At 69.5% G+C, this 20,304-nt stretch overlaps 2 protein-coding genes across 2 annotated transcripts; both read right to left on the bottom strand.

Annotated features, from left to right (window-relative positions):
- Positions 1 to 1,250: 1,250 nt before the first annotated feature.
- On the bottom strand, positions 1,251 to 14,662 carry LOC136789276 (crossover junction endonuclease MUS81-like). The gene is given in 18 exon segments (XM_066989313.1): positions 1,251 to 1,372; positions 3,177 to 3,260; positions 3,353 to 3,453; positions 4,080 to 4,165; positions 4,168 to 4,195; positions 5,781 to 5,876; positions 7,815 to 7,928; positions 9,148 to 9,186; positions 9,188 to 9,249; positions 10,134 to 10,252; positions 11,040 to 11,108; positions 11,228 to 11,425; positions 12,042 to 12,115; positions 12,278 to 12,349; positions 12,433 to 12,504; positions 12,591 to 12,658; positions 13,124 to 13,247; positions 14,504 to 14,662. Coding segments are annotated over 18 exon segments (1,590 nt in total). The 5' UTR covers positions 14,621 to 14,662; the 3' UTR covers positions 1,251 to 1,305.
- A 2,915-nt stretch (positions 14,663 to 17,577) lies between these two features.
- Positions 17,578 to 20,054, bottom strand: LOC136789269 (barrier-to-autointegration factor). Its single transcript, XM_066989305.1, has 3 exons — positions 19,916 to 20,054; positions 19,001 to 19,131; positions 17,578 to 17,889 (listed from the first exon to the last, which is right to left on the bottom strand). The coding sequence occupies exons 2-3, from the start codon at positions 19,124 to 19,126 to the stop codon at positions 17,743 to 17,745; spliced, it is 273 nt and encodes a 90-aa protein (XP_066845406.1). The 5' UTR covers positions 19,127 to 19,131; positions 19,916 to 20,054; the 3' UTR covers positions 17,578 to 17,742.
- Positions 20,055 to 20,304: the final 250 nt, after the last annotated feature.

Raw genomic sequence — 20,304 nt, 5'->3', positions numbered from 1 at the left:
AGGGCCCCCGTGTCACCTTTAGGGTCCCCATGTCATCTATGGGGTCCTGGTGTCTCTTATAGGGTCCCGGTGTCACCTTTAGGGTCCTCACATCACCTGTGGGGTCCCTGGTGTCACTTTTAGGGTCCCTCTGTCACCAGTGGGGTCCTGCTGCTACTTTTGGGGTCCCTCGGTCACTTTTGGGGTCCCGCTGCCACTTTTGGGGTCCTGCTGCTACTTTTGGGGTCCCTCGGTCACTTTTGGGGTCCCACTGCCACTTTTGGGGTCTCTCAGTCATCTATAGGGTCCCGCTGTCACTTTTGGGGTCCCTCGGTCACTTCTGGAGTCCTGCTGCCACTTTTGGGGTCCTTTGGTCACTTTTGGGGTCTTTCAGTCATTTTTGGGATCCCTTGGTTGCTTTTGGGGTCCTGCTGCCACTTTTGGGGTCCCTCGGTCACTTTTGGGGTCCCACTGCCACTTTTGGGGTCCCGCTGACACTTTTGGGGTCCTGCTGCCACTTTTGGGGTCCCTCGGTCACTTTTGGGGTCCTGCTGCCACGTTTGGGGTCCTGCTGCTACTTTTGGGGTCCCTCGGTCACTTTTGGGGTCCTGCTGCTCACTTTTGGGGTCCTTCGGTCACTTTTGGGATCTCTCGGTCACTTTTGGGGTCCTGCTGCCACCTTTGGGGTCCCTCGGTCACTTCTGGAGTCCCTCGGTCACTGCCCACTGCCACGTTTGGAGTCCTTCTGCTACTTTTGGGGTCCCTCGGTCACTTTTGGGGATCTCTCGGTCACTTTTGGGGTCCTGCTGCCACCTTTGGGGTCCCTCGGTCACTTTTGGGGTCCCTCGGTCACTTTTGGGGTCCCACTGCCACTTTTGGGGTCCTGCTGCTACTTTTGGGGTCCCTCGGTCACTTTTGGGGTCCCTCGGTCACTTTTGGGGTCCTGCTGCCACTTTTGGGGTCCCTCGGTCACTTTTGGGGTCCCACTGCCACATTTGGGGTCCTGCTGCTACTTTTGGGGTCCCTCGGTCACTTTTGGGGTCCTGCTGCCACCTTTGGGGTCCCTCGGTCACTTTTGGGGTCCCACTGCCACTTTTGGGGTCCTGCTGCTACTTTTGGGGTCCCTCGGTCACTTTTGGGGTCCTGCCATGTGCCACTTTTGGGGTCCTGCTGCTACTTTTGGGGTCCCTCGGTCACTTTTGGGGTCCCGCTGCCCCTTTTGGGGTCCCCCCTCCCCCCCACCCCCCCCCCACCCCCCCCCCACGACTCAGTTTGGGGGTGTCCGAGGCCTTTATTGGGGTGCGGGGGGGGGGTCGGGGGCCCCCCTCACTGCAGCGGCCCCGGGGTCCCGTAGAGCTGCGCCAGCGCCCGGCTCAGCACCGGGCCCAGGTTCCTGGGGGGGGGCACCGGGTTAGGGGGGGGGCGGGGACCCCCCAAACCCTGGGGGGGGGCACAGGGGTTGGGGGGTCCCATTGGGGGGGGGGGGGGGCATGGATGGGGGGGGGCTTGGATTGGGGGGGGGGGCATGGGGGGGGGGGTCTGTGGATTGGGGGGGTCCCAGGTTGGGGGGGGGCTGTGGATTTTGGGGGTCCCAGGATTTGGGGGGGGGGTCCCAGGTGTTGGGGGGACCATGGATGGGGGGGGTCCTAGATTGGGGGGGGGGGTACCATAGATTGGGGGGGGGCATGGATTGGGGGGGCTCCCAGGTGGGGGGGGCATGGATTGGGAGGGGGTTATCGGGGGTCTCATATATTGGGGGGGTCCCGTGGATTGGGGGGTCCCGTATATTGGGGGGCATGGATGGAGGGGGGCCCAGATTGGGGGGTCCCATGGATTGGGGGGGGTCCCAGGTGTTGGGGGCGTATTGGGGGGTCCCGTATATTGGGGGGGGCTGGATTGGGGGGTCCCAGGTGTGGGGGGTTATTGGGGGTCCCATATATCGGGGGGTCCCGTGGATTGGGGGGCCCGTGGATTGGGGGGGGCATGGATTGGGGGTGCCTTAGATTGGGGGGCTTAGATTGGGGGGGCTGTGGATTGGGGGGGTCGCAGGTGTTGGGGGGTATTGGGGGGTCCCATAGATTGGGGGGGCTGGATTGGGGGGTCCAAGGTGTTTGGGGGGTCCCGTGGGTTGGGGGGGGGGCATGGGTTTGGGGGGTTATCGGGGGTCCCCTATACTGGGGGGGGGGGGTCCCGTGGATGGGGGGGCTCTGGGTTGGGGGTGGGGGCGTGGATTCGGGGGGTCCCGTGTCAAAGGGGGGGGGGGGGGGCGCAGGTTTGGGGGGTTATTGGGGGGTCCCCTGGCTTGGGGGGTGGCAGGTGTTGGGGGGGTATTGGGGGGTCCCAAATTTTGGGGGGGGGTCCCGGGTTTTGGGGGGTCCCATAAAGTTGGGGGGGGTCCCCATCTCTTGGGGGGGTCCCATGAATTTGGGGGGGGGCTGAGTGATGAGGAGGGTCCCAGGTGTTTGTCTGGGGGGGGGGCCAAATGTCTGGGGGGGTCCCATGGGATTTGGGGGTTCCACGTGTTGGGGGGCATCCCAAATATTGGGGGGTCCACATATCAGGAGGCACCCCACGCGTTGGGGGGGGGTCCCACTCGTTATGGGGGTCGCAGACTTTGGGGGGGGTCCCACAAACTGAGGGGGGTCCAACATACTTGGGGGGGGGGTCCCACATGTTTGGGGGGGTTGCATTCATTTTAGGGGGGACCCACACTTTGGGAGGGGGGGTTCAATGCACTGGGGGGTCCCACACTTTGGGGGGGTCCCACACTTTGGGGGGGGTCCCACACTTTGGGGGGGGGTCCCACCTGTTGGGGGGGGGCTCCCACACTTTTGGGGGGGGTCCCACATACTTGGGGGGGTCCCACAAACTGAGGGGGGTCCCACATGTTTGGGGGGGTCTCATTCATTTTAGAGAAGTCCCAAAGTTTTGGGGGGGGGTAAACGGACTGGGGGGTCCCACACTTTGGGGGGGGGTCCCACACTTTGGGGGGGGGGGTCCTACATGTTTGGGGGGGCCCACACACTGGGGGGGGGTCCCACAAATTGCGAGTTCCCACAGATTTGGGGGGTCCCATTCGTTTTAGGGGGGCCCCATACTTTGGGAGGGGGTTTAACGCACTGGGGGGGGGGTCCCACAGATTTGGGGGGGGGTTCAACAAACTGGGGGGGGGGTGGGGGCGTCCCGCGCCCCCTCACCTGCCCAGCGCCCCCCACTTGGTGTCCCTGAGCAGCGCCTCGCGGCTGGGGGCGTCGGGGCAGCGCCGGTAGGCGGCCATCAGCCTGGGGGGGGGCAAACAAATATGGGGGGGGGGTCAGCGGAGTGCCCCCCCCCACCCCCCACCCCCCCCACCCCCCCCCCCCTCCCCTCGTACCGTGCGGGGGTCCCGCAGCGCTGCAGCACGGCGCCCGCCTGCGCCCCGAGCCCCCCCAGCTGCAGCAGCTGCCGGGCGAAGACGTCGCCCACGGTCTGCGGCTGGGGGGGGGGGGGCGAGGGGGGGGTCAGACCCCCGACGCGCCCCCCCCGCACACCCTGACACCCCCCACCCCAAAACACCCCCCAGACCCCCCTAAATCCCCCCAAAACGCCCCCAATTCCCCCCCAACACTCCCTCCCCGCACCCCAAAAATGCCCCCCCGTATCCCAGTGCCCCCTGCACCCTAAAAGCCCTCGAACCCCCCCCCCCCCCCCAAGCCCCCCCCGCACCCAATGCCCCCCCCCAGCCCCCTAAAACAGCCCCCAGCCCCCAAAACCACCCCCGAGGACCCCAACCCCCCCCCCAAAGCCCCCCTTGAGCACCCAAAAACAGCCCCAACCCCCCCACACCCCACCCCCCCCGTCCCCAACCCCCCCCAGCCCCCCAAAGCCCCCCCCCCAAAACCCCCAGGGCCCCCCCCAAAACCCCCTCACCCCCCCCCAAAACCTTCAGCACCCCCCCCCAGGCCCCCGTAGCCCCCCAAAAGCCCCCCCCCAAACTCCCCCAGCCCCCCCCAAACCCCCTCCGCCCCCCCCCAGCCCCCCAAAAGCCCCCCCCCCAACCCCCCCCCCAGCCCCCCCCAAAAGACCCCCCCCCCAGCCCCCCCCCCCCCGCCCCCCCCCACCCTGGCTCTTGCTGCCCCCTCCCGCAGCCGCTCGAAGCTGAGCAGGGCGCAGGGGGTCCCGGGGGCCCGGGGGGGCGGGCGTCCAAGTCCCCCCCCCACGCCTGCAGCACTCGGTTCTGAAGGGGGGACACACGGGGGGGTCAGCGACAGCCGCGGCCCCATCGTGTCCCCCCCCCACGTCCCCAAAGTGTCCTTGTGGCCCCCCCAGAGCCCCCCATAGCCCCCCATGGCCCCCCCATGCCCCAAATTCTCCCCCCCCCCCATCCCCTTGTCCCCAAACGCCCCCCCACCCCATATCCCCCCCAAATCCCCCAGGGCCCCCCCCAAAGTCCCCCTGCCCCCCGACCCCATATCCCCCCCCCCATGCCCCTCCCGTCCCCCTGTCCCGGTGCCCCCCCCCCGTGTCCCAGTGCCCCCCCCAGTCCCGGTGCCCCCCCCCCGTGCCCCCATGCCCCCCCAACGTCCCCAAATCCCCGTGCCCCCCCCCCCAGTCCCGGTGCCCCCCCCCCACATCCCTGTGCCCCCCCATGTCCCCGTGCCCCCCCCCATGTCCCCAAATCCCCCCCAACGTCCCTGTGCCCCCCCCAACCCCAAATCCCCCCAATGTCCCCAAATTCCTGTGACCCCCCCCCACATCCCTGTGCCCCCCCATGTCCCCGTGCCCCCCCCAGTCCCGGTGCCCCCCCCACAACCCCAAATCCCCCCCAATGTCCCCAAATCCCCGTGCCCCCCCGTGCCCCCCCCCCCATCCCGGTGCCCCCCCCGTGCCCCCCCCATGTCCCCAAATCCCTGTGACCCCCCCCACATCCCTGTGCCCCCCCCATGTCCCCGTGCCCCCCCCCCCAGTCCCGGTGCCCCCCCCGTGCCCCCGTGCCCCCCCCATGTCCCCAAATCCCCCCCGACGTCCCCAAATCCCTGTGACCCCCCCAGTCCCGGTGCCCCCCCCACAACCCCAAATCCCCCCCAATGTCCCCAAATCCCTGTGCCCCCCCTGTCCCAGTGCCCCCCCGGGCCCCCCCCCCCATGTCCCGGTGCCCCCCCCGGTGCCCCCCCCATGTCCCCAAAAACCCATGCCCACCCCCCCATGTCCTGGTGCCCCCCCCATCCCCGTGCCCCCCCCCTTCCCCCCCCCCGTCCCGGTGCCCCCCCCATGTCCCAGTGCCCCCCCCACAACCTGAAATCCCCCCCAATGTCCCCAAATCCCCATGCCCCCCCCCCCATCCCCGTGCCCCCCCGTGCCCCCCCCATCCCAGTGCCCCCCCCAATGTCCCTGTGCCCCCCCCATGTCCCCGTGCCACCCCCCCCAGTCCCGGTGCCCCCCCCGTGCCCCTGTGCCCCCCCCCATGTCCCCAAATCCCCCCCGTTGTCCCCAAATCCCCGTGCCCCCCATCAGTCCCGGTGCCCCCCCCATCTCCGTGCCACCCCCGTCCCAGTGCCGCCCCCCCCGTGCCCCCCCCTTCCCGGTGCCCCCCCGTGCCCCCCCCATGTCCCCAAATCCCTGTGACCTCCCCCATCCCGGTGCCCCCCCCCATGTCCCAGTGCCCCCCCCACAACCCCAAATCCCCCCCAATGTCCCCAAATCCCGGTGCCCCCCCCCGTCCCGGTGCCCCCCCCCCATCCCGGTGCCCCCCCCAATGTCCCGGTGCCCCCCCCATGTCCCGGTGCCCCCCCCCGTCCCGGTGCCCCCCCCGCGCCCCCCACCCCGTAGCGGCGCTGCAGGAGCTCCCCCAGCACCCCCAGGTACGCGGCCGACTCCCGGGGGTCCCGCGTGCGCTTCACGAAGATCCCGTCCTGCACCTGGGGGGGGCGGGGGGGGCACCCCAAAACCATGACCCCAAAGCCCCCCCCGACCCCAAATCCCTGACCCCAAATCCCTGACCCCAAATCCCTGACCCCAAATCCGTGACCCCAAATCGCCCCCGACCCCCTGATCCGAAATCTCCAACCCCAAATCCCCCCCGACCCCCCAACCCCAAAACCCTGACCCCAAAACCCCCCCGACCCCAAAACCCCCCCGACCCCAAATCCTCCCCGACCCCAAATCCCCCCCCCACCCTCCGATCCCAAATCCCTGACCCCAACCCCCCCACTCCAAATCCCCCCAAGCCCCGACCCCAAATCCCCGATTCCAAATCCCCCGACCCCACCCCCCCCGACCCCCCAACCCCAAATCTGTGACCCCAAACCCCTGACCCCAAACCCCCTTGACCCCAAATCCCCCCCAACCCCAAGTCCCTGACCCCAAAACCCTGACCCCAAAATCGCCCCGACCCCAAATCCCCCCCAAACCCCAAATCGCCCCCCCCGACCCTCCGATCCCAAATCTCTGACCCCAAACCCCTGATCCCACCCCCCCCAGACGCCCTAATCCCAAACCTCCGACCCCAAATCCCCCCTGAACCCCCCAACCCCAAATCCCTGACTCCAAACCCCCCAGGCCCCAAATCCCTGACCCCAAATCCCTGACCCAAATCCCTGACCCCAAATCCCTGACCCCAAATCGCCCCCGACCCCCTGACCCCAAATCTCCGACCCCAAATCCCCCCCCGACCCCCCAACCCCAAAACCCTGACCCCAAACTCCCCCCCGACCCCAAATCCCCCCCGACCCTCTGATCCCAAATCTGTGACCCCAAATCCCTGACCCCAAATCCCTGACCCCAAATCCCTGACCCCAACCCCCCCACTCCAAATCCCCCCAAGCCCCGACCCCAAATCCCCCTGATTTCAAATCCCCCGACCCCAACCCCCCCAGACCCCCCAACCCCAAATCTGTGACCCCAAAACCCTCACCCCAAATCCCCCCCGAACCCTGTATCCCCCCCGACCCCAAATCCCTGACCCCAAATCCCTGACCCCAACCCCCCCCCCACGCCCCAACCCCAAGTCCCTGACCCCAAAACCCTGACCCCAAAATCGCCCCGACCCCAAATTCCCCCACCCCAAACCCCGCCTGACCCCAAATCCCCCCCCCAAATCCCCCAACCCCCCCCCGACCCCAAACCCCCCCAGCCCCAAATCTGTGACCCCAAATCCCCCCCCCCACCCCATATGGGTATGGGGAGGTCCCATGGGTGGGGGGGGTCCCAGAAGTTTAGGGGGGTCCCGGGGGGGTTACGGGGGGGTTTATGGGGTCCCAGGGGGGTCCCATGGGTGGGGGGGGGGGGTCCCAGAAGTTTATGGGGTCCCAGTGCGTCCCTGGGGGGGATCCTGGGGGGGTTTATGGGGTCCCATGGGTCGGGGGGTCCCCGGGGGGGGTCTCGGGGGGGGGGTCCCAGAAGTTTAGGGGGGTCCCAGGGGGGTCCTGGGGGGGTTTATGGGGTTCCCACGGGGTCCCATGGGTGGGGGGGCGGTTCCATGGCTATGGGGGGGGCCCAGGGAGGGGGTCCCAGAAGTTTATGGGGTTCCCATGGGGTCCCGGGGGGGGGGGGTCCTGGGGGGGCTTTACGGGGTCCCATGGGTGGGGGGGGTCCCGGAGCAGGGATCCCAAAAGTTTATGGGGTCCCAGGGGGGTCCCATGGGTGGGGGGATCCCGGGGGGGGGTCCTGGGGGGGGGGTTATGGGGTTCCCATGGGGTCTCATGGGTGGGGGGGGGGTCCCATGGGCATGGGGGGGGTTCTGTGGCTATGGGGGGGGTCCCATGGGGGGGGGGGTCCCGGGGGGGGGCCCAGAAGTTTACGGGGTCCCGGGGGGGGTCCCACGGGTGGGGGGGTCCCGGGGGGGGGTCCCGGGGTACCTGGGTGCTGGCGGCCGCCTGGCGCAGGGTGGGGAGGGGCAGTGCCCGGTGCCCCCCCCCCAGCGCCTCCAGCAGCAGCACCGGGTGCCGCAGCCCGCAGCGCCGCAGCCGGAACTGGGGGGGGCACCGCGACCCGTCGGCCCCCGCGGCTCCCAGTGCTCCCAGTGACCCCCCCAGTGCCCCCCAGTGCTCCCAGTGACCCCCCCAGGGCCCCCCAGTGCTCCCAGCGCCCCCCCCAGTGCTCCCAGTGACCCCCCAGTGCCCCCCAGTGCTCCCAGGGCCCCCCAGTGCTCCTAGGCCCCCCCCAGTGCTCCCAGAGCCCCTCTCAGTGCTCCCAGTGACCCCCCAGTGCCCCCCCCAGTGCTCCCAGGGACCCCCCAGTGCCCCCCAGTGCTACCAGTGCCCCCCCAGTGCTCCCGGTGCCCCTCAGTGCTCCCAGCGCTCCCAGCACCCCTCCCAGTGCCCCCCAGTGCTCCCAGGGACCCCCCCAGTGCTCCCAGGGCCCCTCCCAGTGCTCCCAGTGACCCCCCAGTGCTCCCGGTGCCCCCCCCAATGCTCCCAGGGCCCCCCAGTGCCCCCCTCAGTGCTCCCAGTGCCCCCCCAGTGCTCCCAGTGTCCCCTCAGTGCTCCCAGGGCCCCCCCAGTGCTCCTAGGCCCCCCCCAGTGCTCCCAGGGCCCCCCCAGTGCCCCCCCCAGTGCCCCCCCCAGTGCCCCCCCAGTGCGCCCCCCAGTGCTCCCAGTGCCCCCCAGTGCTCCCGGTGCCCCCCCAGTGCTCCCAGTGCCCCCCCAGTATCCCCCAGTGCCCCCCCAATGCCCCCCCAGTGCTCCCAGTGCCCCCCCCCAGTGCTCCCGGTGCCCCCCCCAGTACTCCCAGTGCTCCCAGTGCCCCCCAGTACCCCCACCTCCCCTCCCAGTGCCCCCCAGTACCCCCCACCCCCCCTCCCAGTCCCCCCCAGTCCCTCCCAGTGCCCCCATATAACCCCCACCCCCCCCAGTCCCCCCCAGTCCCTCCCAGTTCCCCCCAGTGCCCCCATATGACCCCCACCGCCCTCCCAGTCCCCCCCAGCCCCCCCCTCAGTCCCCCCCCAGTGCCCCCATATGACCCCCAGCCCCCATCCCAGTCCCTCCCAGTTCCCCTATGACCCCCACCCTGCCCCCAATCCTTCCCAGTGCCCCCATATGACCCCCACCCCCCTCCCAGCCCCCTCCCAGTGCCCCCCAGTGCCCCCATATGACACCCACCGCCCTCCCAGTCCCCCCCAGCCCCCCCTCAGTGCCCCCCAGTGCCCCCATATGACCCCCACCCCCCTCCCAGTGGCTCCCAGCGCCCCACCTTCTGCTCCCGGTACCGCCCCCGTCGCAGAGGCTCCCCCGAGGTCCGCCCCCGTTTTCCGCTCCACCACCACCTCCAGCACCAGCTCCCGGGGGCGGCGCCCTGGGGGCGTGGTCAGCGATCGGCCCCGCCCCCTGCTCGCTGGCCCCGCCCCCCAGCTTCGCCCCGCCCCCTGCCGCCGGGGGGGGGGGGCGTGGCCAAACACCACCCCCAATCACAGAACCACCCATTGGGGGGCGTGGCCAGTGCCTGGCCCCGCCCACCTCGCATACGGGGTGTGGTCAGCACCCAGCCCCGCCCCCCAGCCATGGCCCCGCCCATCACACCTCCCTGGGGGCGTGGTCAGTGCTGGCCACACCCACCGCTGCTTGTGGGGGCGTGGCCAGCACGTGGCCCCGCCCCCACTCTTTCCCTCCACCCCCAGCTCCCGTGGCCCCACCCAGAATCGGGCCCCACCCCCCTGTGACTCCACCCCCTCCTGGCCCCGCCCCTCCTGGCCCCGCCCACCCATCACACCCACGGGGGCGTGGCCAGCACTTAGCCCCGCCCCCTTCCCGCCACACATCCCGAGCTCCCACCTACCACTTGGCCCCGCCCACCCGAAGCCCCGCCCCTCGTGGCCACGCCCACTTATCGCCTCCACGTGGGCGTGGCCAGCACATAGCCCCGCCCCCTTCCCCTCCACCCGCCTCCCACCCAGCCCCGGGCCCCACCCACCGTGACCCCACCCTCACGGCCACGCCCCCTGAGAGCACCCCACCCGAAGCCCCGCCCACCCGAAGCCCCGCCCCTCATGGCCACGCCCACTTATCGCCTCCAGGGGGCGTGGCCAGCACTTAGCCCCGCCCCCTCCCCCTCCACCCGCCTCCCACCCAGCCCCGGGCCCCACCCACCGTGACCCCACCCCTCACAGCCACGCCCCCTGCGTGCCCCGCCCACCCGAAGCCCCGCCCACCCAGGCCCCGCCCACCCGAGGCCCCTCCCACCTGGGGGCGGGGCCGTCTCGCGGGCCACCCAGAGGAAGTCTCCCAGGGGCAGGCGCCGCAGCTCCAGGGGCACCCCCAGGAGGCGCAGCTGGGGGACGGCCCCCCCCTGGGAACCCGGCCTGGGGGGGGCAGCGGGGGGGGCGTTAACGGGGCTGGGGGCAGCGGGGGGGCAGCGGGGGGACATCGGGGGGGGACATTAATGGGGACAGGGACATCCAGGGGGTCATCGGGGGGATGTTAATGGGGACGTTAATGGGGTTGGGGACACTGGGGGGCATTGGGGGGTCACCAGTGGGGTTGGGGACACTGGGGGGGACATTAATGGGACTGGAGACACCAGGGGGACATTGGGGGGTCAGCGGGGGGGGACATTAATGGGGACAGGGACATCCAAGGACTCATCGGGGGGACACGGTGGGGTTGGGGACATCCAGGGGGACATTGGGGGGGTCATCGGTGGGGTTGGGGACATCCACGGGGACGTTAATGGGGACGTTAATGGGATTGGGGACATCGGGGGGGACATTAATGGGAGTGGGGACACCAGGGGGACATTGGGGGTCATAAATGGGGTTGGGGACATCGGGGGGGGGGGCGTTAACGGGGAAAGGAACATGCAGGGGATCATCAATGGGATTGGGGACACCGGGGGGACATTGGGGGGTCATCAATGGGGTTGGGGACATCAGGGGGGTGTCAGCTCATGGGGACATCGAGAAGGACGGGGACATAAAGGGACATCGATGGGATCGGGGACGTGAAGGGGGGGGGACAGCGGGGGGGGGACATCAGCGGGGACAGGGACGGGGACAGAAATGGGGGCGGGGACGGGGACACCAGGGGGGTCCGGGCTGGGGGTGGGGACATGGATGGGGACGGGGCCGTGTCCGTGTCCCCCCCCCTCACCCGGTGCCCTCGGTGACGTCCGCGCACAGCAGCACCGTGAACGCCCCCGGCCGCAGCTCGAACTCCGCCCTGGGGGGGGGGGCACGAGGGTCACGTGACCCCCTCCAGGTCACGTGACCCCCCCCCTCCAGGCCAGGTGACCCCCCCGCAGGGGTCACATGACCACCCCCCCCCGTGCCCCCACTCACTGCGGGTCCCCAACCCCCTCCTCGCCCACCCCCCCCACCGGGGGGGCGTCGGGGGGCGGGGCTTCGGGGGGCGGGGCTTCGGGGGGCGGGGCTTCAGGGGCGGCAGCCAATGGCGGGGCGGGGTTCTCCGGGGGCGGGGCTCCCGGGGCGGCGGCCAATCGCTGGGCGAGGAGGCGGCCACGGGGGGTCAGCGAGCAGCTGGGGGGGGGGCAAAGAGGGGGGGGTCGGGGGGGGCACTGGGGGCTGCCCCCCCTTGGCCACGCCCACTGACCCCCCCCATTGCTCCCCCCCAATGCCCCCTACCCCTAAGGACCCCCCCCTTTTGCCCCCCCCATGGATTCTCCCTCCCCCTGCCCCCCCGCCCCCCCTTTTTGCCCCCCCCCAAAGGACCCCCCCAATCTTCCCCCCCACCCCCTACGGCCCCCCCCATTGCCCTCCCCTCCCCCATCGACTCCCCCTTTTTGCGCCCCCCCGCCCCCATGGACGCCCCGCCATTGCCCCCCCCACCCCACTGACCCCCCCCCCCCTTTTTGCCCCCCAATCCCATGGACCACCCCCCATTGCCCCCCCTCCATGGACCCCCCCAACCCCCCCTACTCCCTATGGACACCCCCATTGCCCCCCCATGGACCCCAGCCCCATTGACCCCCCCCATTGCCCCCCGCCACCCCAAGGACCCCCCCCAATTTGCTCCCCAACCCCCTTCCAGGTTCCCCCCTCCACACCCTTTGCCCCCCCCATTTACCCCCCCCGTCCCCCCCCACCCCCCAATTCCCCCCTCCAGCCCCCCCAATCCCCCCCCCAAAGCCCCTACCGGGGGGGGCGCCCGCTGCGCTGCACTAGGTCCCTGCGGATGAGGATGCCCAGGGCCCCCCCCCGGGGTGCCCCCTGCGGGGAGGGGGGGCCCCAGGTCACCCTCGGGTGTGGGGGGGTCACCCCCAGCACCCTTGGGTGGGGGCACTCCCAACACCGGGTGTGGGGGGGTCACGCTTTTTGGGGGGGGGGGGGGTGTCTGCGTTCACTCTGGTCCCTACTGAGGGCGCCGCTCACCGGGGCCAGGGGGAGGTCGCAGAGGGGCTGGGCCTGGCGCAGAAGCTCCGCCTCTGGGAGGGGCTCCGGGCTCTGGGGGGCGGGGCTAAGGGGGTGAGGGGGCGGGGCCTGGCAGGCTAGCCCCGCCCCCAAAGCCCGGCCCCGCCCCCACTCACCCTGAGCAGCGTCAGCAGGAGGGCGTGGGGCCCCGAGCGGGGGCGGGGCCGGTACTCGCCGGGGGGGCGGGGCTTAAAAGGGAGGAGAGATTGGGGGAGGGGCTTGCGAGGCCACGCCCCCTCCGCGGGCCCCGCCTCCCCTGTCACGTGACACTCACAGCGGGCGGGGCCGGGGGGTTCTGAGGGGCCGCTCGGTCCGAGGAGGGGCTGGGAGGGAGGCCGAGAGCTGGGGGGGGGGCACAGGGTTAATATGTAAATGGTATGCAAATGAGCATGCAAAATAACGCACACGTCAGTAGGTAAACAGATACGGGATCATATAATTGTATGTAAATAAGTATGCAAATGAGCATAATCCCCTTCCTGAGGCCCCTCCCACCTCCAGGGTGGCTCCCTTCCAAGCCCCGCCCACTCCCGGAGACACACCCCTTTAGGCCACGCCCACCTTGAAGCCCCGCCCACCCGAGGCCCCGCCCACCCACAGACCCCTCCCACTCCATCCTGAAGCCCCGCCCACCACCAGCTGCTCCCCGGGCTTCTTCCAAGCCCCACCCACCCCTCAAGCCCCACCCACCCCGAGGCCCCGCCCACCCGAGGCCCCGCCCTCCCCGAGGCCCCGCCCTCCCCGAGGCCCCGCCCACCCCGAGGCCCCGCCCACCCGAGGCCCCGCCCTCCCCGAGGCCCCGCCCACCGGCGCGGTGCTGCCGCAGGCGCTGGTGCAGGCGCTGGCAGAGGCGGGCCCCGAAGTGCCGCAGCACGGCCGCCTCCCGGCCCGAGCGCAGGCGCAGCGGGTACAGGGCCAGCGAGCGCAGCGCCTGGGGGGGGCGGGGGGAGGAACGGGGTCAGGGCACGGCCCCGAAACACGCGACCCCCGGCCCCACAACCCCCACAACCCCCAGAACCCCCGGCCCTGAAAGCCCCAATAACCTCCCATAACCCCATAACCCCAATAACCCCAAACTCCCATAATCCCAAACCCCCCATAACCCCCAGCGCATATCCCCAATAACCCCAAAACCCCAAAACCCAATAACCCCAACCACCCCATAACCCCCAGCCCCATATCCCCCACAACCCCATAACCCCAGTAACCCCATAACCCCAATCACTCCATTACCCCCAAAACCCCATAACCCCAATAACCCCAAACCCCAAAACCCCCATAACCCCCAGCCCCATAACACCAACCACCCCATAACCCCTGACCCCATGACCCCCCTTGCCCCCATAACACTATAACCTTCCTGCCCCCATAACGCTATAACCCCATAACCCTGTACCCCACCTCCCTGACCCCATAACCCCTGACCCCTGACCCCACACCCCTGACCCCATAACCCCTGACCCCATGACCTCAGAACCCCATAACCCCCTGACCCTACACCCCCTGCACCCTGTCATAGGCCTGCCCTCCTCCCCTATGACGCATAACCCCTGACCCCATAACCCCCTAACCCCGTAACCCCATAACCCCACACCCCTGACCCCATGACCTCCTAACCCCATAACTCCTAACCCCATAACCCCTGACCCCACACCCCCTTGACAATAACCCCTGACCCTACAACCCCACACCCCTGACCCATAACCCCTGACCCCATAACCCCAAGCCCCTGACCCCATATCCCCTGACCCTACAACCCCTGACCCCATAACCCCAAACTCCTGACCCCATATCCCCTGACCCCATAACCCCTGACCCCCCGACCCCTGACCCCATAACCCCATGGCTCCATATCCCCTGACCCCATAACCCTGTGACTCCATATCCCCTGACCCCATAACCCCTGACCCCCCGACCCCTGACCCCATAACCCCATGACTCCATATCCCCTGACCCCATAACCCTGTGACTCCATATCCCCTGACCCCATAACCCCTGACCCCATGACCCCACAACCCCTAACCCCATAACCCCTGACCCCATGACCCCTGACCCCATGACCCCTGCCCCTGCCGTAGGCCCACCCCCATAACCCCTGACCCCACACCCCCTGCACCCCATAACCCCTGACCCCATAACCCCTGACCCCGTAGCCCCGCCCCTGACCCCGTAGCCCCGCCCCCTGACCCTGTCGTAGGCCCGCCCGTCCCCGCCGCGCTCCCGGTCCCGCCGCCGCCACTCCCGGAGCCAGGCCGCGAACAGCGCCTTGGGGCTGAGGGGGGGGGGCCGGGGGGCCGCCGCCATGACGGCCGCACCGCCGCCGGAACCGCGGCACCGGAACCGGAAGCGCGCCGCCCCCCCCACGCCGGAAGCGCCGCTCTGCGCCGCCTGGAGGACCTGCGCGACTGCTCTGGAGGACTCGGGCCTGGCCCAGCCCCGCCCCGCCCCCCCAACCCCCCCCCCCCCCCGGGGACCCCAAATTCCCCTCCCGAAACCCCAAATCCCCCCTCGGGACCCCAAACCCCCCCCATAAGACCCCAAAACCCCCTGAGGGACCCCAAATTCCCCCCCCGGGACCCCAAATACCCCCAAGGGGGCCCCCCAACCCCCCCCCATGGGACTCCAAACACCCCCCCATGGGACCCCAACCCCCCCCGGACCGTAACTCCCCCCCCATGGGACCCCAAAACCCTCCTCGGGACCCCAACCCCCCCCCATAAGGCCCCAAAGCCCCCCCGTGGGACCCCAAAGCCCCAAATCTCCTCAGACTGGCCCCAAATCCCCCTCCCCAGAGACCCCCAAAAGCCCCAGGAGCCCCCCAAGAACCCAAAGCCCCCCTCGGGGGTCCCCCAAACCCCCCATGGAGCCCCAGAGCCCCCCCGGGAGTCCCCAAATAAACAACACCCCCACAGACCCTAAATTCCCCCAAGATCCCAAATCCCCCCCCCCAGAGACCCCAAATCCTCCCCCCAGTACCCCCCAAGACCCCAAATACCCCCCCGAGCCCCCCCCCAACACCAAATCCTCCCCAGACCCCCTCCCCCCAGACCCCAAATCCCCCCCCAAGGTCCCCGATTTCCCCTCCAAGACCTCCCAAGACCCCAAATCCGCCCCCCAGGAACCCCAAATCCTCCCCCAGGCCCCCCCCAGACCCCAAATCCCCACCTAGGGTCACTCCCAAGACCCCAAATCCCCCCCCCAGACCCCAAATCCCCCCAATCCTCCCCCAGCCCCCCCCCCCGACCCCAAATCCTCCTCCAAGAGACCCCAAATCCCCACCTAGGGTCCCTCCCAAGACCCCAAATCCCCCCTCAAGACCCCAAATCCCCCCCAGGGCCCCCCCAGACCCCAAATCCCCCCCCCGACCCCAAACCCCCTGCACACGGGCTCCGACACAGCAAACGTTTATTTGTTAGAAAAACCCTTTTACAAACAAATTCGCGATGGGGGGGGGGGCGGTGACCCCAAAAGAGACCCCACAAGGGGCAGTGGGACCGGGGAGGGGGGGGGGCAGGGGGATTTGGGGTCCCCGGGACAATTTTGGAGACCCCCGGGACAGTTTTGGGGACCCCACAACCCCCCTGAGTGCCCTGGGGACAATTTTGGGGCCCCCCCAAGGGCAATTTTGGGACCCCAAAGCCAATTTCGAGACCCGAAATCTGATTTCGGGACCCCCCCGGCCAGGTTTGGGACCCCAAAGCCAATTTTGGGCCCCCCCCGGCCGCTTTTGGGGACCCCAAAGCCCATTTCAGGACCCCAAAGCCAAGTTTGGGACCCCAAAACCAATTTTGGGGCCCCCCCGGCCAATTTGGGGACCCCAAATGCAAATTTGGGGCCCCAAAGCCAACTTCAGGACCCCAAACTCAATTTTGGGACCCCAAAGCCCCTCCCGGGCCCCCCCAGGCTTACTTTGGGGTCCCCCAAGTGGATTTTGGGGTCTCCCAGCCCCATTTTGAGGCCCCAGAGCCCAATTTTATGTCCCCAGAGCCCAATTTGGGGACCCTAAAACCAATTCCAAGACCCTAAAACCAATTTGGGGACCCCTGGATTGATTTTGGGGCCCTGGAGCCCGACACTGGGACCCCAAAGCCAACTCCAAAATCCTAAAACCAATTTTGGGAACCCCCCCGGCCCGACTTTGGGGCCCCGGAGCCCAATTTTACGTCCCCAGAGCCCAAACTGGGGACCCTAAAACCAACTTCGATACCCTAAAAACAATTTCGGGACCCCCCAAATTGACTTTGGGGCCCCCCTGGCTGAGTTTGGGGTCCCGGAGCCCAATTCTGGGCCCCCAAAGCCAATTCCAAGCCCCTAAATCCCACTTCAAGCCCCTAAAACCAAATTTGGGACCCCCCAGGCCACTTTTAGGGTCCCGGGACCCAACTTTGGGACCCCAAAACCCCTCCCAGCGCCCCCAAATCGACTTTGACCCCTCCCAGGTCCATTTGGGGTCGGTGGCACCGACCCCGCAGGGAGCCCAATGGGAACGGGGCCGGGTTTGGGGCTGTGGGGTCGGGATTTGGGGTCCCGGGGGGGCGTTTTGGGGCCACATGGACCGGATTTGGGGGCTTGGGCTGGGTTTTGGGGACCCAGAGCTGGATTTGGGGTTCCAGGGGTGGATTTGAGGTCTCGGGGATGGGATTTGGGGCCCTCGGATCGGGATTTTGGACCCCAGAGGTGGATTTGGGGTCCTGGCAGTGGGATTTGGGGACCCAGAGGTGGATTTGGGGTCCTGGGGGTGGATTTGGAGCCCCAGGGATGGGATTTGGGAACCCAGAGGTGGATTTGGGGCGCCAGGGGGTGGATTTGGGGTCCTGGGGGTGGGTTTTGGGGTCCTGGGGGTGGGTTTTTGGGATTTGGGGCCACAAGTATGAGATTTGTGCACCGGATTTGGGGCACAGCGGTGGATTTGGGGCCCCGGGGATGAGTTTTGTGACCCCGGGGGTGGCTTTTGTGATCCCGGGGGTGGTTTTTGGGGTGCCGGGGGGGGGATTTGGGGTGCTGGGGGGGGGATTTGGGGTGCTGGGGGTGGGTTTGTGGACGGGATTTGGGGCACAGCGCTGGATTTGTGACCCTGGGGGTGGCTTTTGGGGCCCTGGGGGTGGCTTTTGGGACCCCAGGTGTGAGATTTGTGACCCCGGGGGTGGCTTTTGTGATCCCGAGGGTGGCTTTTGGGGTGCCGGGGGTGGGATTTGGGATGCCGGGGGCTCTTCTGGGGTGCCGGGGGTGGGATTTGGGGTGCCGGGGGGTGGATTTGGGGTCCCGGGGGTGGGTTTGTGGAGGGGATTTGGGGCACAGCGGTGGATTTGTGACCCTGGGGGTGGCTTTTGGGGCCCCGGGGGTGGGATTTGGGACCCCGGGGGTGGTTTTCGGGGTGCCGAGGTCGGGATTTGGGGCGCGGGTGTCGGGTTTTGGGGCGCGGGGGCTCAGAGGAAGGCGTCGCACCACTCGCGCAGGCACCCCGAGCAGTCCCGGCACTGCTTGGCGTTGGCCCCGCAGGCGTCGCGCAGCCACTCGCGGAACAGCTCCTCGTCCTTCTTCAGCACCAGGAACTGCCCCAGCACCACGTACGCCTGCGGGGGCACCCCGAAAACGTCCCCCGACGGCCCCAAAACGGCCCCGGCGCCCCAGCGCCACCCCCCCGGTCCCCAAGGACCCCCCCAAAAGCCCCGAAGGTGCCCCCAAAGCCCTAAAGGCGCCCCCGGGGACCCTGGCCCCGTATCCCCCCGGAGCCCTTTTTTGGGATGTGGTTCTCCACGGCCCTAAATGTCCCCAAATGACCCCAAAAATGTCCCTGTGGCCCCAAACACCCCCCTGTGTCCCCAATGCCACCCCCCCGGGCCCCAAGGACCCCCCCAAAGCCCCCCCCCAAAGCCCCAAAGGCGCCCCCGGGGACCCTGGCCCCGTATCCCCGCTGAGCCCTTTTTTGGGGTGTGGTTCTCGGGGCCCTAAATGTCCCCAAACGTCCCCAAGCACCCCCCCGGTGTCCCCAACCCCCCCCCAAACATCCCCCCCATGTCCCCAAATGCCCCCAAAACACCCCAAATGTCCCCAACCTCCCCCCAAATGTCCCCCAAACGTCCCCAGCCCCCCGCCAATGTCCCCCCAGCCCCCCCCAAATGTCCCCCCGGTGTCCCCAAACACCCCTACATGGCCCCCCAATGTCCCCAACCTCCCCCAAACGTCCCCAGCCCCCCCCAAATGTCTCCCCAATGTCCCCAAAGCCCCCCCAACTGCCCCCAGCCCCCCCGCAAACGTCCCCAGCCCCCCCCAACATCCCCAGCCCCCCCCCCCAAATGTCTCCCCAATGTCCCCCCGGTGTCCCCAAACCCCCCGAAACGTCCCCACAATGTCCCCAGCCCCCCCCAAATGTCCCCCCAATGTCCCCAAAGCCCCCCCAAATGCCCCAGCCCCCCCCCCTCAAATGTCCCCAGCCCCCCCCCAACCCCCCCAGCCTCCCCCCCCCCCCCAAATGTCTCCCCAATGTCCCCCCGGTGTCCCCAAACCCCCCCAAACGTCCCCGCAATGTCCCCCTGGTGCCCCCAAATGTCCCCCCAACGTCCCCAGCCCCCCCCAATGTCCCCAAACCCCCCCAAATGTCCCCCCAACGTCCCCAGCCCCCCCCCCAATGTCCCCAAACCCCCCTAAATGTCCCCCCAGCCCCCCCCCCGCGCCCCCCCCCACCTTGTCGAAGCCCTTCTCCTCCAGCTTCTTGCCCAGCACGTCCCCGATGCCGGCCAGCGTCCCCACCGGCTTCTCGCCCATCGGCTCGGCCACGAAGTCGCGGTGCTTCTGCGACGTCGAGGACATCGCGCCTGGGGGGGGGCGCGGGGGGGTCAGGGGGGGCACGGGGGGGGGGTCGGGGGGGGCCACACACACGTCACGGGGGGGGGACAGGGAGGGAATGGGGGAGGGACAAGGGGGATGGGGGTTGTGGGGATGGGGATGGGGGGGGCCCTGGGACATTTGGGGGGGGCGGGGGGGTCAGGGGGTGTTGGGGGGACATGGGGGGGTCGGGGGGGGCCACACAGACGTCATGGGGCAGGGGGGCACAGGGAGGGAATCGGGGGGGACAAGGGGATGGGGGTTGTGGGGATGGGGGGGGCATTTGGGAGGGGCACGGGGGGGGGGACGGAGGGGGGGGATGGGGACAAGGGGAGGGGGTGGGGACACCGGGGGGGGCATGGGGACAGTGGGGGGGGGCACAGGGAGGGGCGGGGACGATGCTGGGGGGGGGGACAAGGCGGGGGGGAGGGATGGGGACAGGGGGGGGGGCACGGGGGGGGGGGGACAATGGGGGGGGACATGGGGACAAGGGGGGGTGGGGACATTTGGGGGGGGCACGGGGACAGGGCTGGGGGGGGACGTGGGGGGGTGGGAGTGGGGGGGGTCACGGGGGGGGCGGGGGGGGAGGAGGGACACGGGGGAGGCCCGGGGGGGGGCCCGGTGGGGGGCACAACGGGGGGGAAGGGACTGGGGGGGCACCGGGAGGGGGGAGGGGCACCGGGAGGGGCCGGTTGGGGGGCGGGGGGGGGACGGGGACGGCGGGGGGGGGGGGGGGGGCGGGGGGGACACGTGACCCTGCCCCCCCCCCCTCACCTCCCCGCCTCCGCCTCAGGCCGCCGCTCCCGCCTCAGGCCGCCGCCGCCGCTGCGCGGGCGCTTGCGCGCTGACGTCACTTCCGGCCCACCATAGAGACGGCGGCTAGAGGGGGGCGGGGTGGGGTGGGGGGTTGCGGCCGCTCTATCCGCCAGGCGGGACCATAGAGAGGGGGGGTGGGGTTTTGGGGGATTTCTGGCGAAATCGGGGCTCCGGGGGGTTGGAAGGCTGAGGAGGTGTCTGGGGGGGGGGGGGGGGGCCGAACGTCTCACCGGATTTTTGTTTTTTTTTTTTTGGGAGGGAGTAAGGGGGGAAAAAGGAAAAATAGCCCCAGCGCGGCAGGCACGGGTTTGAGGAAAATTGTGGGGATTTTGGTGCTCGTGGGGATG

The sequence above is a fragment of the Anser cygnoides genome, unplaced genomic scaffold (assembly GCF_040182565.1).
Source record: "Anser cygnoides isolate HZ-2024a breed goose unplaced genomic scaffold, Taihu_goose_T2T_genome scaffold_43_1, whole genome shotgun sequence".
NCBI classification, from domain to species: Eukaryota; Metazoa; Chordata; class Aves; order Anseriformes; family Anatidae; genus Anser; species Anser cygnoides.
This window is presented reverse-complemented; position numbering and strand designations above follow the sequence as displayed.